The sequence below is a fragment of the Ruditapes philippinarum genome, unplaced genomic scaffold, assembly GCF_026571515.1.
Source record: "Ruditapes philippinarum isolate M1 unplaced genomic scaffold, ASM2657151v2 ctg640_1_1_1_1, whole genome shotgun sequence".
Taxonomy (NCBI): Eukaryota; Metazoa; Mollusca; class Bivalvia; order Venerida; family Veneridae; genus Ruditapes; species Ruditapes philippinarum.
In genome coordinates, this window is record NW_026864289.1 from 170,155 (window position 1) to 186,412 (window position 16,258).

The window sequence follows — 16,258 nt, forward strand, 5'->3', positions numbered from 1 at the left end:
TGGATATTTCAGGGTAAAATGATTTCTATGTCACTTTCCTTTATGCCTTTATTCCCTAAAAAAATCATTTTATAGATTATGTGACGGAGTGTTATCTTACTCCATTATTTGACTGATGGGAAAGTGCAGTATCCCAGCAGGACATGGTTCATCATGTCCTTAGTGATTTCGGTTGCACGGATTCAGGTGTTCTAGGGCTAGAAGTCACAGATGAGGTTCTGGAAAGGAATAGCGATTTATGTGACGGTGAGAAGTCATTTTTCAATGAATATTACTCTTTCCTAAGTGAACACTTGTCTTTGAATACATCATGCTAAGGTATGTTTATTATGATGTAAGCACTAATTATTGAAAATTAAGCAATACTCAATACTTAATATTTACAAATATGTCAAAAATAAAACAAACAGAAAATCATCTATGAATAACTTCAGCAACTGTAAATATGTAATGTGTGTACCACCAATATCTGTTTTATTTAAGACGGTTACGTTTTATTACCAAATTTGTTTTATTCAATATAGAATAATCTCAATACTAGTTAACAATATCAAGGACAAGTATATCAGGTAATTATATAGCTGCGTACAAACATGTGCATCCACTATAATTTTATCAATCAATGCAAAATATATTATGTTTCATGTATGAATTGAACAAAACTTTATCTTTTACATAAATCTATCGATTTTACTTGATTTGTCGTTATAAAGAGATATTTCAGACTTTAAAGCAGTTTAAAGTTCTGATAGGATATAACGGAGAGACATTAATACATAGTCAATAAAAATAAATAAAAACCGAATAAAGGAATAAAACTGTCAAAAAGACATCAGCTTACGAAACAGGTATTTAAATTTTAATAGTATTGTTGATTTAAAAAACAATTTTGCAATACCAGTATTCAAATATATATCATACTAACCAATTTTGTATAATCTTTTATTGTCTATGGAAGCGTATGTTTCATGTATGAATTGAACAAAACTTAATATTAAAACTAGAAATATGTTCATAGGACACGGACGCCCCCACCGCGCCACTGTTCTGTCAATCTTATGACTCTAGGTCAAATATTTTTTGAAAAATAAAAATCTTTTACTAAGTAAAGGGCAAATATTTACAAATACTGAATTAATCCACGAGCAAACCCCAGCGTATGCGAAAATAACAGACTCCAAACAAGATCGCTGGTTGAAATGTAAAACATCTCACTCAAGCACGCAACATTGAATATGATATGATAATATAAGTCAATTTTTTATCAGACACGTACGATTATTTTATGATATAATTATCACTAAATTCATTCCCAAATGACATAATTTATATAGTTTCGTACAAATCGTAAAAATGAAATCTTCACCCATTTCTGTATCAGAGCCTCAATCATTTCCTTTAGTGTCACGTTTGTATTGCCTTCGGCATGAGTCTATTCAACTATTCCACCGATGTTATTTAAACAGAAAGTTAATGTAACTTATAAGCTATGATCTTACATTAAATATATGCAATAAAACTAAGCCTAGACATTGTACTCTGGCCATTAGAAATCAATATGTATTGCCATTTTGAACAGTTAAGGCAAACACATATGGTATTGTTGGACTGTTGTTGTAGTTTCTTCGTCATGCATATAGTTTTATTTAAGAGTAAAAAGTGCATAAAATTGCAAACATGGAATGTTTTTCAATACCATATTTTTTTCAAATAAATATCGCAAGGTATCTATTTACCCTGCCTATTTTTCTTATATTATAACAAATTAAATTATTAAAAGCAAAACTAGAATTTAACTTCTATTGTGTTTTAGTGATCTAAAATAAAACATAAAATAAAACGTATTAAAGACCCATTATGTCCCGATATACTTTTATATTAATTTTTCAAAAGATTTTTATAACGGATTTTCCATTATAGTTTCCAACAAGTTACTCACTGGCCAATAACTTGAATAATCTGTTCCTTCTCTTACTGTTTGGCAATTAGAACAGTTATACTGATTTAGTATTTGGTATGGAAGTAAAAATACTACTTTGTTAAAATTTTGCTACTTTTTTACAAGTTTTTTCTCACATTCAGCACTATTTCCTTCAGGTGGTAAGAGTCAAACAAGTTGTTAATCCAAGGCATTATGTGCCTTTAATGTTTATGTTATTTCATATCATTACAGAATTTTTACAAAACTCAAAACTTAATGTTTACAAATACATGCATGTCAAAAATTAAAAAAAAAATATCTGTGGATTACTGTCAGTTGTAGCTATAAAGAATGATTGAAAAAATAACAATAGCATCGACAAGTATACCGGGTAATCATGTAGCTACGTACAATTATGTGCACCCACCATTGTATTAGTCAATGCAAAATATATCATGCTTTATGTTTGTATTTGAACAAAATTTTATCTATAATATAAACACATCGGTTTGTTCTTTATTTGTAATTATAGTGAGAGATTTACATACTTTAGAGTACATGTAGTTTAAAGTTCTGATAGGATATAACGAAAAGAGATTGATTAATACATAGTCAATAATAATAATAAATGAAAACAGAATAAAGTAATAAAACTACCAAAAAGTCAGCAAACGAAATATGAACAGGTATTTAACTTTTAATAGTATTGATGATTTAAAAAACAAGCTTTGTAATACCGGTATTCTTATAGATATCATACTTATAAATGTTGCATAACCTTTTATTGCTAATGGAAGCGTATGCAAAAGTAGGTAAAAGACACCAAATAAGATATCTGGTTGAAATGTAAAGCATCTCACTCAAGAACGCAACATTGAATATGATATGATACTATAAGTCAATTTCGATTATTTTATGATAATAATTACCACTTAATTCATTTTAAAATTACAATATTAATACTTTCTTCAGGTAGTAAGAATATAACAAGTTCTTAAACCAATGCATCATTTGCCCTTAATGTTTATGTTATTTCCTATAATTACAGATAAAACTATGGCAGATGAAGGAGGTGAAACAGGTTCGTCCAATGGTGAACAGCAACATCAAACTGATTCGGCAAATAACATATTCATGAAGAGAAAGGTACATTAGCGATTGGATAACTTGCACAAAAATATTGCTGAAGGTGTCGCAATTATTTTTCATTTATACAATGCGCTGTATATAGAATGCTGGAAATGTGAACAAGTCTTTGGGGGCGGCGTAAGGGGTGTTGAATTTTGTCATTAAACATTATGTACAGACTCAATCGAACAGAGTCTTCAATTTTCATGTAATTTTGCTGATAAACTTCCGAGCGATTACTTTTTTTTCCAGATATTTATTTTGATGCAAAGTAGCCGCACATGTTTTTATAATAAACTTCTAACTGAAGGAAAGAAATTTAACAATCTAATCCAACAAGCATGCGTAAATATTATTTCAGACAATCTTTAAATTAGTACCAATGAACACTTCTGTAATGGTTTTCGTCCAAAAAGATCGATTCATATGTTACTTTCTCAGTGGATGTGTAATGTATGTCTTAACGTTTGCTGGTGCTATTTAAAGCCCCACAAATTTCACGCTGTGTCGATTCAATTAAATACTGGAAGGTGTTTTATAAATCCTAGTGTATGATTGCTGGGAGAAAATATATGCTATCTTATTGATATAATGCTCATTTATAAGCGAATTTCTTATGGTTTTCTATTCATATTCGTAAATAAGGTAATTTTAAATATCTTAAGTGATAGGCACACCATCAATTACTTTCGGTTCCTTTTTCTTTAATGCTTGATAAGGTCTACAACTAGTGTCTACGAATTTTCGGAGAAAATATTAATTCACCAATTTTCTGTGCGTACTCTATTTATAACGGTAAACATATTAGCAACCTGAATGCATTTTTTGTTTTCAAGTCAATGGCAATAAGTCAATGCCAGCCAATTCCCAAACATTAGTTTAGAAGATGCAATTTATAGTTTATTCAAAAATAATAAAAAGGATTGCTGTTCCTAAAGCGGTTACGCAAAATTTTGACAAAAATTAGATCAGATACAATAAAAGGATGCAAACTTATTTTTCTTTCGCTAGATATTCAACGATCCAATTCATGGGACAATGGAAATACACCCTGTTTGCGTCCGCATAATGGATACGCCTCAGTTTCAGCGGCTGAGACACATCAAACAGCTAGACGCATGCTACATGGTATATCCTGGAGCAAGTCATAATAGGTTTGAACACTCTATAGGGTAAGTATATTTTCGGAAGGATTTTTAGACTGATACATACATGTATAATGTTAAATATAATCGTTTACCAGTGAACGTAATCACAAAATAATACCACTTTTGAAAATAAAATTAATAAAAGTCAAAAGAACCTTTAGATGTTAAGTCTTATCCTGTACATTCAATGACAGTCTTCACAGCCCGCATATATATTACAATTATTTTGATTGTTTAAAGTATGAAGAAGCACGTGATCTGTAAAAACCGTACATGATTGGTAAATCAAAGTTGTATAGTAATTTTATTGATAAAAACATGGTAGTTTCAAATTGGTATATTAAGGGAGTCACATATAGATGATAGAGACTACCTTCGGCTATTGATCGATTATTGTAAACTATATTCTTAATATAGATGTTTTAGAACAATTTTGAAATAAAATAAATAAATGGAACTGTGTTGAATAAAAAGTTAAAATAAAATAAAAGACAAATTTGAAATTGCGTGCAATTCTGGATTACCTGCCTTTTGTATACAAAATGATCCCCACATACATGAATTATATATCTGTTTAAATTATCAAAGCTTTTCTCCACATGAAACCTTTTAAACATGTTATAATGTTTAACAAGTAAAGAAATTAAAATACCTCGTTAAAAATTTGAAGTATATAAAATATTCCATTAATTTCTATAACTATGGATAAAATCGTGTTTCAGGGTAAGTTATCTGGCAGGGAAACTTTTAAAAACTATCAAAGAACAGCAACCAGAAGAAAACATTTCAGAGAGGGACATTCTGTGTGTGGAAATAGCAGGACTTTGTCATGATCTAGGTAGGTCTTCTTTTCGTTTATACGTTGTAAATAAGCTTTTGTAACATCAAAGTATACTTTAAATTGCCCTTCTCTCATTTGATACTACAAAAACGAGCGAATATTCTCCAGGTTTTTTTACTGTTTTGTTGTTTGTTTTTTTACTTCTGTTTAACAACTTGAATAGGACACTATTGACAATCATTGTGATGTGAAATGACTGTGCTATATAAGTGAACCTTTCCAAAGTCATTATCGTAATAGGTCGTTAATATAACTTTTCAATATAGCTTTATACTGTTGCTCATTTAAACATTTTGAATTTATATAAGATTAAGCAAGAAATGCAAGTATTCCATGTATTTCCTTAATATACTGTTTTATTTGCATACAGGCCAAGGACCGTTCTCGCATGTATTTGAAAAAAGGTTTATGCCTTCGGTAGAAAAGGAGTTTAAGGTAATAAACTGTTGTAAAGATGGATTCCACTTACAACAGCTTACATAATCATTACATAATGTTGTATAATATTACTTAAAAAGTATAACATGTATAATTTTAAAGAATATTTTTAAGAAATATTAAAGACTTTAACTTAGATTTAAGTTTATTTTAAAGTTTAATTATAATAAACATGTATTGTTTCATAGACACTTTATTCTTATTATTTATTAGTTTAATGTTAATTATAGTTTGTAGAACTTATTGATACATTCTTTAACAGTAACTTAGCATGGCCTAAGACTCTTTACATAAAATATACATAGAATGTTTCTACTTTTACTTATACTGGACTTTAAACTTAGTAAAATACATATTGTTAATTTAGCATTTGCATAATTTATATATGTTTGTAAATATGTTTAGTTGATTATAGTTACTAGTATTATTGTTACAAATATTTTGCAAAATTTTATTATTTTTATAATTATGGTTAATTGATACTGTTGCAAAATTTTCCATGAATCATTATTTATTTTTAGAATAGTTATGTAAAGCCCCAATAAGCTCTGATTGGCTAAAATTCATTGACCAATCAGAGCAGGTCTGCATTTTACTGGTTCCACACAAAGTTCTGGTTCCCAGTAGTGTGCATAAATATAGGCACTTTACACAAATTTGTCATTAGAGGGCCTCCGGGGCCGAGTGGTTAAGGTCGCTGACTTGAGATCACTGGTCCCTCACCGCTGTAGGTTCGATCTTCACTTGGGTCGAAATCTTTCATGTGAGGAACCATCCAGCTGGCTTACGGAAGGTCGGTGGTTCTACCCGGGTGCCCGCTCGTGTCTGAAATAATGCCCGGAGGGGCAACTGGGGTCTTTCCACCAAAATAAGCTGGGAAAAAATCGACGAAAAAATCTCGGCGGGACACTCTAGGATGGTCCGACTTGAGTGTACGGTCGCCCATATGGATTTTCCGGCGGCTACCTTAATAAAACGCATTAAAAATAATAATTATAATAAAAATTGACATTCTGCTGCTATTTTTTTGGAAATGTAACATCTCTTAAAGCTCTCTAAGGTTAATTAATTAATTATTTAATTTATTTTAGGCACTTTGGCATTTAAATAAATCTTAAAAATTATCTAAATTCTCTAAAATATTTTAATTAATTTGTAAGTAATTTTTGTAAGTTCTTTTCACAAAATTAATTAAAATTAATTAATATCTTTTCTTTGTTTAAGTGGCAGCCATCTGAAATTATTAAATCTTTATTTTTGTTAATACATATTAAAACAAGGCTTGCTACTATTCAACAGCACAAAATCATTACGGTTACTTTTCATATTTCATTTATAACAGTTTAAACAACTTTCAACTGGTTTAAATCTTTTATTTACTAGTTAATTTTAATCATCATATTTTTGGTTAATTACAAACAGTTCATATTAAAGTACATTTTTTCAACTTGTTTTGTTTTAAGTAACTTTTAGTTAAGTGTAAATAAAAACTAAGTTCATTAAAAATTTGGTTAATTTAAATTTATTCAAATTTGTGTTTTATTTCCCTTTGCATTCAAAGGGTGGTGTCATACTAACAATTAAATTTATCCCATTAAAAAGTACTCCTAAGCAAACTAAAAACATTAGGTAATAAGTAACTAATTCTATTTATAAAAAAACATAAGGCTTTTAATTTTCAACACCACAACAATGGTGCCAAGTGGGATAAATGCCTGCTTCCATTTTTAGAAACACTTATTAACAATATTTTTAATCACCACAACAAAACCATAATCATATCTGATATGCTCATTATTGTTATGTGGAAGAATACTGTTTTCTTCAATAGCTACTATTTGATGTGTGTTTTAATTGCTATATTTTCGTAATATTATTTTAATTTAAGCATTTGGTCTTAAAAATTAAAAAGTCATGAATGTAAATAATTATCATAATACGAGATAAAATCCCCAAAATATCCCCAAGCATCAAGTAACAAACAGAAAAAAAATATGTTCCATTTAACAGCATCAAGCCATGGCAAGAAAAATGTTTGATGATATGTTGGAGAGTACCGTACTTAAAGAGGATATTCAGAGGATTTTAGGAGAATGTAACATACAAGGCTTAAGAGAGTTCACAGAAGATGATTTTACATTTATCAAAGAAATGATCGATGTACCCAGACAATTGGAGCAACAAGGCGTATATAAATTCTGTTCTTTGAAATTCATGCTTATTCCTGTTAAGATCTATTGAACAAAAACACCATGAAGATGCTTGAATATTTCGGTTAAATATATGAAACGCATCTTAAATTTGTATTTGTACTCGTCTCTATGTTTGCAAATAAAGTTCTTATTTAGAAAATATCTGAGAATGAGTACTATTTTTATTGTGGTTTCATGGAACTCTTTCACGATTGTGTGAATAATATATAATCTTATGTTGCATAATGATTTATAACAGCTTCAAAATTAATAACATATGTCAGCTTTTGCTGTTCATGTTATTTTAAAGAAAATATGTTTCAGTCGTGGCCATACAAGGGTAGAGAGGAAAACAAAAGCTATATGTATGAGGTAATGTATATCTTTTCATATATATGGGATGATATGTGATTTTAATATTTTGTTATTGTTAATGTTACTGGCGGACACATAGTTATGCAATAGCTATAAACAATCAATGTCTAAACCCTAAGACCAAATCAAATGATTCAGAATATATAAAGTTTTGTATTTTATCAGAACCAATGGTTATCGACCACAAATAGAATAAGCATCTAAAGTATTGTCCCCATAGTAAAATCCAAATGGATATGTCATTACATTGAAATTTATTTGTAAAAAAGACTCGGATTGTCAGGGAATTGAAATATAAATGGGGGAAATGTAACAGCCGATTTACTATAGAAAATGATTATATTTCACAATATCTATATTTGTATTTTTGCATCATTTTAAATGACTTATTAAAGGAAGACCATTAATAAAAAGCAGAAATGAAATTGTTTTGAATTATTAGATTGTAGCTAACGGAAGAAACGGAATTGATGTAGATAGGTGGGACTATCTAGCACGTGATAGCTACATGTTGGGACTAAAGATAAATTTCGACTACAATAGATGTTTCGCTACTGCACGGGTTTTGAAATGCGACGGTTTAGAGAGGAAACAAATATGTTACAGGGAAAAGGTGATAATTTTGTTTTGTTTGTACTTAATTAGCGCAAAAACAGCAACTGATGATAAGTCCTTAGATTCAATCGCCTAAACTTATGATAAATGAAAAATAAGAAAAAGATTTGTTAAAGGAAAAGGGTTAATATTGTGTGATTGCATTGTAAGCCGAGATAAATTGAATTGATAAGTAAATAAATATATACTCTCTAAAATTTGTTATGTTTAACACTAATAAGATCACAGTGATACAGATTACTTATAGATTTCGCGAGTGTAGAACAAAAGTCTTCTGATACACATACATTCAAGTCAAGATGATGAAATGGACAAACTCTCTCATCATCAACAAATAAAATGCCTTCTGGATAAAAAGCAATCTTATGAAATTTTTATTTTACTCATGTTTATCAGAAAGCATTTATTATGTGTCTCAACAGGTCACGTAATTGTTTCTTTCTTGAACGGTCAATAAGCAAACAATGACAGATAATGATAAGGATGTATATGTTTTTTACATAGCAAACTTAATTTTATCTTTGAAGGAAGCACATGGTTTGATCAGCATGTTTTACACCAGGATGACTCTATACAGACAGGCATATCAACATAAGACACACTCTGCTATCGGCATGATGTTCGTATACATGATTACATATGTTAAAACACTGAAAGACATTTCTATAGCATTACCTGCCTTTTTTATGTTCTTTGGATATAAGGGTTATCTTTATACATGTTATTCCACATGTTGAACTGCTCATCTGTCATGGATAAATGATATTAGAAAATGATAAAACCATTTTTAGCGTAAGAATGAATTCTTGAAAAGTGTTACATTAGAAGTGTGTTTCAGTTAATGTGTTTAACATGATTTAATGTAACTTCTCAAATTCAAGTGAACTACAAAATCTATAACATAAGATATTTACTGGTTTTTTGCTTTATACATTTAAGTCAAGGAAAGGTAAATGTCTACTTTAGCAATATATATCATTTTCATGTCTACCTTTTTTGAAGAATTGCTACACAAAGTTCATCTATTTGTTGTATTCATGTTAGTTTTTTTCCTTTTCTTCCCCTATAAAATATACGACAATTATCTTATGATTGAAGATATAAAAACAAAACGATTTTGTTGCGCTAAATAAAAATGAATTATTTAAGACATCGGGGTAGAAATTAATAACATATAGATGTAATGAAAATGTTAATACTTCATGAATTTGTGGAAGGAAAATAACCACAAAATATTCAATCAATGCATAATAGTGTCCCTATTTATACAGCTATGGTGTAAACATCGTTATGTTAAGCGAGATTTGCGAAGTCAGTGTTATAAATTAGTAATATAAGTCAAAATTACATTTAATTTTCAGGATTATATAATGCAAAATTGCATTTAATTTTTAGGATTTATGACGCCCTTAAGGATGCAAATGACAAAATTGAAATTGCTGGAAAGAGGTAAAATATAAAGTTTAAGGATATATTTAATGAAAGATTACAAGATTCTACTGATTTTCAATTTTGACGGAATCACGAACAAATTTAGAATTCGAATATCTGTGATATACTTTGTTCCCAAAAGACTAGCAAAGACAGTTTAGTGATACAATATCAAGATATGGTACATTTTTGACAAATTTCATACGAACAAAAACATCGATATTTAGCTAACTAGTATAAATCTTCACTCTAATTTAGAACATAGTGAATGTAGCGAATTTGTAGCATTTCAGATGCAGTTGACGACACGAAAGCGTTTACACTTTTGACAGATGACATGATCCTTACCATTTTAAATCCTCTATTAAGTGTTACACCATTCAAAAAGCCTGGAAGCGGGGATCCTACTAAGGCTAAGAAAATACTCGACAACATTTACAAGAGGAATCTTTACAAGTTTGTTACAGAATTGCACATTCCGGTAAACAACGTAGTTATCAATATTTTTTATCCTAGTTTATTAATTAAAGAAATATAGTTTATTCTGAAAGCCTACTCTCTATTATGCATAAATAGATTTAAATTTGTATTTAAGAAAATTATCTGAAGAAAATAAAATGCATGATTTTATATATAATGCTTAATCATCATTAAAGTTGTGTCTAAAATAATCATCTTTGACAATGAACAATTGTCAATCTTATTCATTATTTATTTTAATTAAGACGTTAAGATGTATAATTTTTATTCATTATTTAGACAAAGAAGTATGATTTAAACAAGGTTAAGAAACGCATAGACAAGTTTCTACGACCAGATAATGACTCTGTTAAAGACCTGATAGAATATGATGTGAGTGAAACCTTCATTACTCAAAAATTTTTTATAAACAAAATCTTGTTTGGTCGACATCATCAAAGCGTACGTGACAATATGCCCATTTAAATTAAAATGGTGAATGACCACGTAAAACTTAAAATAACTTCATGTAATAACTTCATGTTTGGTCTTTATTGTCTTCAGTTATATATCTTAATTTATATAAATATCGTTCAGAATGCAGTGGTAGCGTTTGATTTTTATAAAGAGTGGGAAAACCTTTTTCTTATTTTCTATCCTAAACATTTATCATTAAAATCTTGATCAGGATTATAAAAAACAATCTTTTAAAATAATAACTCAAAGTTATTTCTTCCGCTAAACTGGACAGCAAAAATATGAGCATAATGACACTATGGCTGTGCTTGGAAAAGAAATCGCATTAACTGAATAGAGAGAAATAAAGAATCCCTAAAGACGCTCAAATCGACAAAATTGAAAATGTTGCAGGCTCGGTTTGATTGAGCCTGTTTATGGACGGTAATGGAAAGTGCAAGTTACCGCCAACCTAGCACCTGCTTAAGCAGTATTCAACATTTAACACGTATTGGTATAATTTGGAAATTTGAAACATCCTCAGAAGCCTTTACTGAATAAAGTGATACATGAATATAATTTCATTAAAAAGGTACATCTTTTAGGCAGGCTTTCAGCCGTAAAATGTTTATATTCTTTGTTGCTTTGGTGATTTTATTCGTGTTAATTCATTATAAATGATTTAATAAGCTTTAAATTGACGAAAACCTTACTTGGCTCTGCAAGATATCTTTATAATGTCTTTTGTGCTTTTGAATAGCTGTAACAATTGCTCCCAATTTCATTTTAATAGTGTTAGATATTTCTTCCCCTACGGGAACATTTATTATCTAAAATTGAATACTGCTAAAGCGCTGATGTTTGAAGTTTTGAATGATGTTGCAATTGTTCATAGTAAACAACCGCAATCGGACCGAGTATGCAACATTCGTGTATTGTATGGCATTTTTTCATTGATTTCGGCAAATATTCAACAACAAAATTGTGCACTTTTGTGAATAATTGAAGGTTGTAAGATTAGACTACGGAATGAAAGAGCAGGATCCTTTGGAAAAAATACAATTTTACACTAAGGATGAGCCGAATAAAGGAATACAGTTTGAGCGGAAACAAGTATGTACTCAATTCAATCATTCATATTCTTATGCTGCATCGACAGAAGAATGGACTTGTAGAATTCTTATTTTTTAAGAAACGAGGCAAATAATAAACTCAAGTACACAAAAATAACATTTCTTTCTGAGTGATTACTTATAAATGACTCATTATAAGTGTAAATAACTGACTGATTTTGATAAAAAAATATATTAATTTCAATTTGAATGTCCAAGTAGTTTTCTAACAATAAACATATAGAGAAATTTATAACCTTATCCTGCTGGTGATGACGCAACCAGTGCAGACCAAGATTAGCTGACATACACGTGCTGTCTGATCATTGTCTGCACTGGTCGCCATTCAGTCAGTCTTATTTTTAAATTTTGCCTAAAATTGATGAACAGATAGAAAGATGGACAAGTCCATTTTAAGTGTTAAGCGTGTTGAAGGTTAAACGATGTTGGTATAAAATTGTTTGACGCCGCTTTCGTTCGTCTATTCAGCAATGAGGGAGATTTTAGTCTTGCTCTTGTGCATTTTTTTAACAAAATCACAATGTTTTCGAAATTTATTTTTTTAATAAAAATAGCTTTTACAACATGTCACCCACCGAGCTTTAAGGAATTTAAATAAACGTTTAACTGAAGTGATAGTGCCATGTTTGAATATCATATTCTTTTTTTATTATCTAATTTTATTTACCTATTGAATACCGTGTCAATGAGTTATTCTATATTCTAATAACGGGAACAAAATTTGGACAGGGACTGAAATATGCAACGGAGATTTTTTGGCGCTACGGTTGCAAGGGAAATACTTTTTGCAAAACAGGCAAAATGTTTGCTTATTCATGAAAAAGAATTAACATTTAATTTTTAAACAGATTAACTGAGTGACAAAATAAGTTTGTTTTAAAATGTATCACACATATTTGCAAAAGGTTATTTGGAAGGATTCTGTGACGAATGTTCTCTTTTGCCTAGATTTTTTATTACATTTAACGGTTCTAAATTTAAAGCAAATATGCAATCTTGTGTTTACTCAAGTAGTTTAATCTTTTATAAATAAGTAAACAATACGTAACAAAGAATTGATTATATTTTACAATTTATTCTTAATTATTATTTAATGTTACAGACATAAAAAATAGTCAATCATTGGGTAAGATAGAGGACAATGGAAATCCCAACCTTCTGGCAATCGGTTCCATGGAGAACTCGCCAAGGCTCGTTCCCGATTGAACAGATCACCCTCGGGTTGGGATTCCCTTGTCCTTTATCTAACCCAATGATAGATTCTATTAATCTCTATCTATGTCTTGAATTTATTTTAAGTTTACAAATCATTTAATTTTTACTTCTTATTCAATTTATTTTGCTTCCACCAGACCTTTCAATCTTTGTCGCAACAGACGAACATTACAGAATTTCAGACATGACATTACTTTGTGAATTTATGCAATAGGTTCTACTTTTTCACAAAAATATGCAACTTAATTATTAAACAACAAGCACATACCATGAATATGAAGAAAATTGATTAGTGCTTCGGATAATCAATTGTTATAATGAACAATAGTCAGGGCTGATTTTGCACATTACCAATTACTGGCATCTTTGATATGCAGCATCAACATTTAACTTGTTTTCCCTTGTCATATGTCCACTTTTAATGCGAACTGTATAATATTTCGTTATCACATGCAATGCTGTTTATTTTATATATTTAGGTATCTTACCTCTTACCCAAGACATTCGAGGAAGTTATCGTCCGTTTCTACTGTAAACCAAGGACGGAAGAAAATCAGATAGATGAACCGGCTCAAAGCGATAAAACAAAAATCCGGAAAGCAGTTATAAAATATCAAAATAAGTATTTATGAAGGAGACGTAACACTATATAATAAGAGATTAATACACGACAGAGTAGGACCGGAATGTGATAATCGGCCCGCTAAGTTAATAATGGCCCCGAGGACTTCAGCCCAAGGACATTATTCATTACAGGGCCGATTATCCCTTTTTGGCTCGTCTTTGACGTGTATTAGTGTCTTTTATACACTTGATAGGTCTAATAGTAGAGCATTTTTTTAATTAGATCTACTTTGATATAAACATATTTGTTTCGTAGAAATTCCTGTCTTAAGCAGATTTCTTCTGTACAGTTGCTTCCCTTGTGTGTATACAAAGTAGAATAGAATCAAGAAGCAAGTTTTATTTTCATTTTCTCAGTATGTATTTGTCGTATTTGATTTTTTTTTATTTAAATAAGACTTTGTTAGTGCAAAATACGCTTCAGTTCTTACATAAAATCTAGCTATTCGTGCTAAAAACCTACTTTCACTTTTACAGCTAGATGTTTTTAATGACGTAAAATATGACGTCATAGTTTCAGTTTGTGCACGTACTTATGTTCAGTGGGCCGATTAAATTTCAATTTTAAAATGAATGTACTCACATGTATGTATGATTGTATGACCATTTTATTAAAATTCTGTTTATATCTTTATATCAGACTAATATCTTTATCTCTAATAAGATTTATCGTTTTGTTGATGAAAATGTTCATTTTTAAATTCAATAATTTAGAAAAACTAGATCTAAACATAATGTCAACACATCAAAATTGATTTTTGCTTTTTAAAATTTTGTTTGTGTAATATTAATTTACGTAATAATAAAAGTTTTACATATCAAGTGTTCTCTTGTAATGAGTTTAAACTTTATAACACATAGATCTATACTAAGATAACTTGTGTGTACAATATGTGTACTGTACTGTACAGCTTAATTTATTGACCTCTAAGTAACTGCTATGTAGAGCTATTCTGATATAATGTTTAGTGTTTAAGCATTACCCCATCAAATGTATATCAATCTCGTCTGATACAAATGTCATCAAAACACTGAAATTGTACAGTAAACAGGAATATTATTGACTGAAAGCACACACTTATAAAAGCAATCGTATGAAAATAAAAGTTTTGTGTGAATCAGATATGAGAAGGATAAACGTGAAACTTAATTTGACTCTGATACAAGTGACAAGTTTAAAAGAAAATGGCATTAGAAAGAAAGAAGTCGCATAAATTGTTGTACAGGTCTGTGTCTGATGATTTGGTGTTTTGCGGCAGTGTATTCCAAGATTGCATACTAGAAAGAATGATAGAATGATGTATCGTTCATTTTGTCGTGTTGGGAGTATAGAGTGAAGGGAAGGGTGACAAAAACGATTACTTATTTTATCAATAAAGACTAGTTTGGGATTGCAACGTCATGTTGACATAGGTTCGATTCCTAGGTCATCATAGAGCTTTTCAAGAGAAACAAGTGTTGTGTTATTCCATTAGTTCAACAGGTGACTCGCCTGGCTCGTTTTTTCATCGTAGCCTATCCAATTCCTGCTTGTCACCAACTGAACAATTATCAAAAAGTATATCGGCATATTCTTACAATGGGCGTGTAAATGTCCATTCTAACACGACCCGCATTTTCCCTATTGAGCAAAGAAACAACCGAAAGTGTGTGTTACTTGCTATGCAATAAAATCACTGTTTGATGTTCTATATATATGTAGACATGTGACATAATCATTATACACTTGACGTAACCACTAAAAATGTGACGCGCTCAAAAAAAATACGGAAACAAATCAGGCCCAATTAAGCTTAATATCAAGTACGGCAGCAATTATTTGATGATGTCGTGTTTGAATCGAAACAATATATCCAAATCTGTGATTTTATCGCTTTCAAACATCACTATTTGTCGTTCGGATGCTCATCATTATATCACTCAGGCTACGCCCTCGTGATATAATTCCTCCCTTCCGAACTCCAAACAGTGATGTTATTGAGCGATAAAATCACTGTTTGGGATATTTTATTTCTTAAATATAATGTTTCTATTGAATCACTGTCGAGAATGAATGTTAGGTTTCGTAGTATGATGATCCTTGTCCAAGCTTTGTTTTTATGATGGTTATGATGATGAGATGGTTTTTTTTTTTGTTTTGTTTGTTTGTTTGTTTGGGTTTACGTCACACCGACACAGTATAGGTCATATGGCGACGTTCCAGTTTTACTGGTGGAGGAAGACCTCAGATGATTTTTCGTGCATTATTCAGGCACGATTGGGCACTTGAGTAGAACCACTAA

At 30.2% G+C, this 16,258-nt stretch overlaps 1 protein-coding gene and 1 long non-coding RNA gene across 3 annotated transcripts; both read left to right on the forward strand.

The window, feature by feature from the left end:
- Positions 1 to 706: 706 nt before the first annotated feature.
- LOC132725082 (deoxynucleoside triphosphate triphosphohydrolase SAMHD1-like) lies at positions 707 to 10,733 on the forward strand. 2 transcript variants are annotated; one of them, XM_060710084.1, is made up of 11 exons: positions 707 to 848; positions 2,970 to 3,067; positions 4,061 to 4,221; positions 4,920 to 5,035; positions 5,409 to 5,473; positions 7,487 to 7,663; positions 7,993 to 8,040; positions 8,486 to 8,656; positions 9,186 to 9,277; positions 10,054 to 10,107; positions 10,375 to 10,733. In XM_060710084.1, the coding sequence occupies exons 2-11, from the start codon at positions 2,978 to 2,980 to the stop codon at positions 10,625 to 10,627; spliced, it is 1,227 nt and encodes a 408-aa protein (XP_060566067.1). In that variant the 5' UTR covers positions 707 to 848; positions 2,970 to 2,977; the 3' UTR covers positions 10,628 to 10,733. The 2 variants fall into 2 exon arrangements, with proteins under 2 accessions (XP_060566067.1, XP_060566068.1); XM_060710085.1 differs by lacking the exon at positions 707 to 848 and adding an exon at positions 2,496 to 2,607.
- Positions 10,734 to 10,842: 109 nt separating this feature from the next.
- LOC132725074 (uncharacterized) lies at positions 10,843 to 14,748 on the forward strand. Its single transcript, XR_009625000.1, has 3 exons — positions 10,843 to 10,941; positions 12,013 to 12,117; positions 13,832 to 14,748. It is a non-coding gene; the product is annotated as an uncharacterized LOC132725074 (long non-coding RNA).
- Positions 14,749 to 16,258: the final 1,510 nt, after the last annotated feature.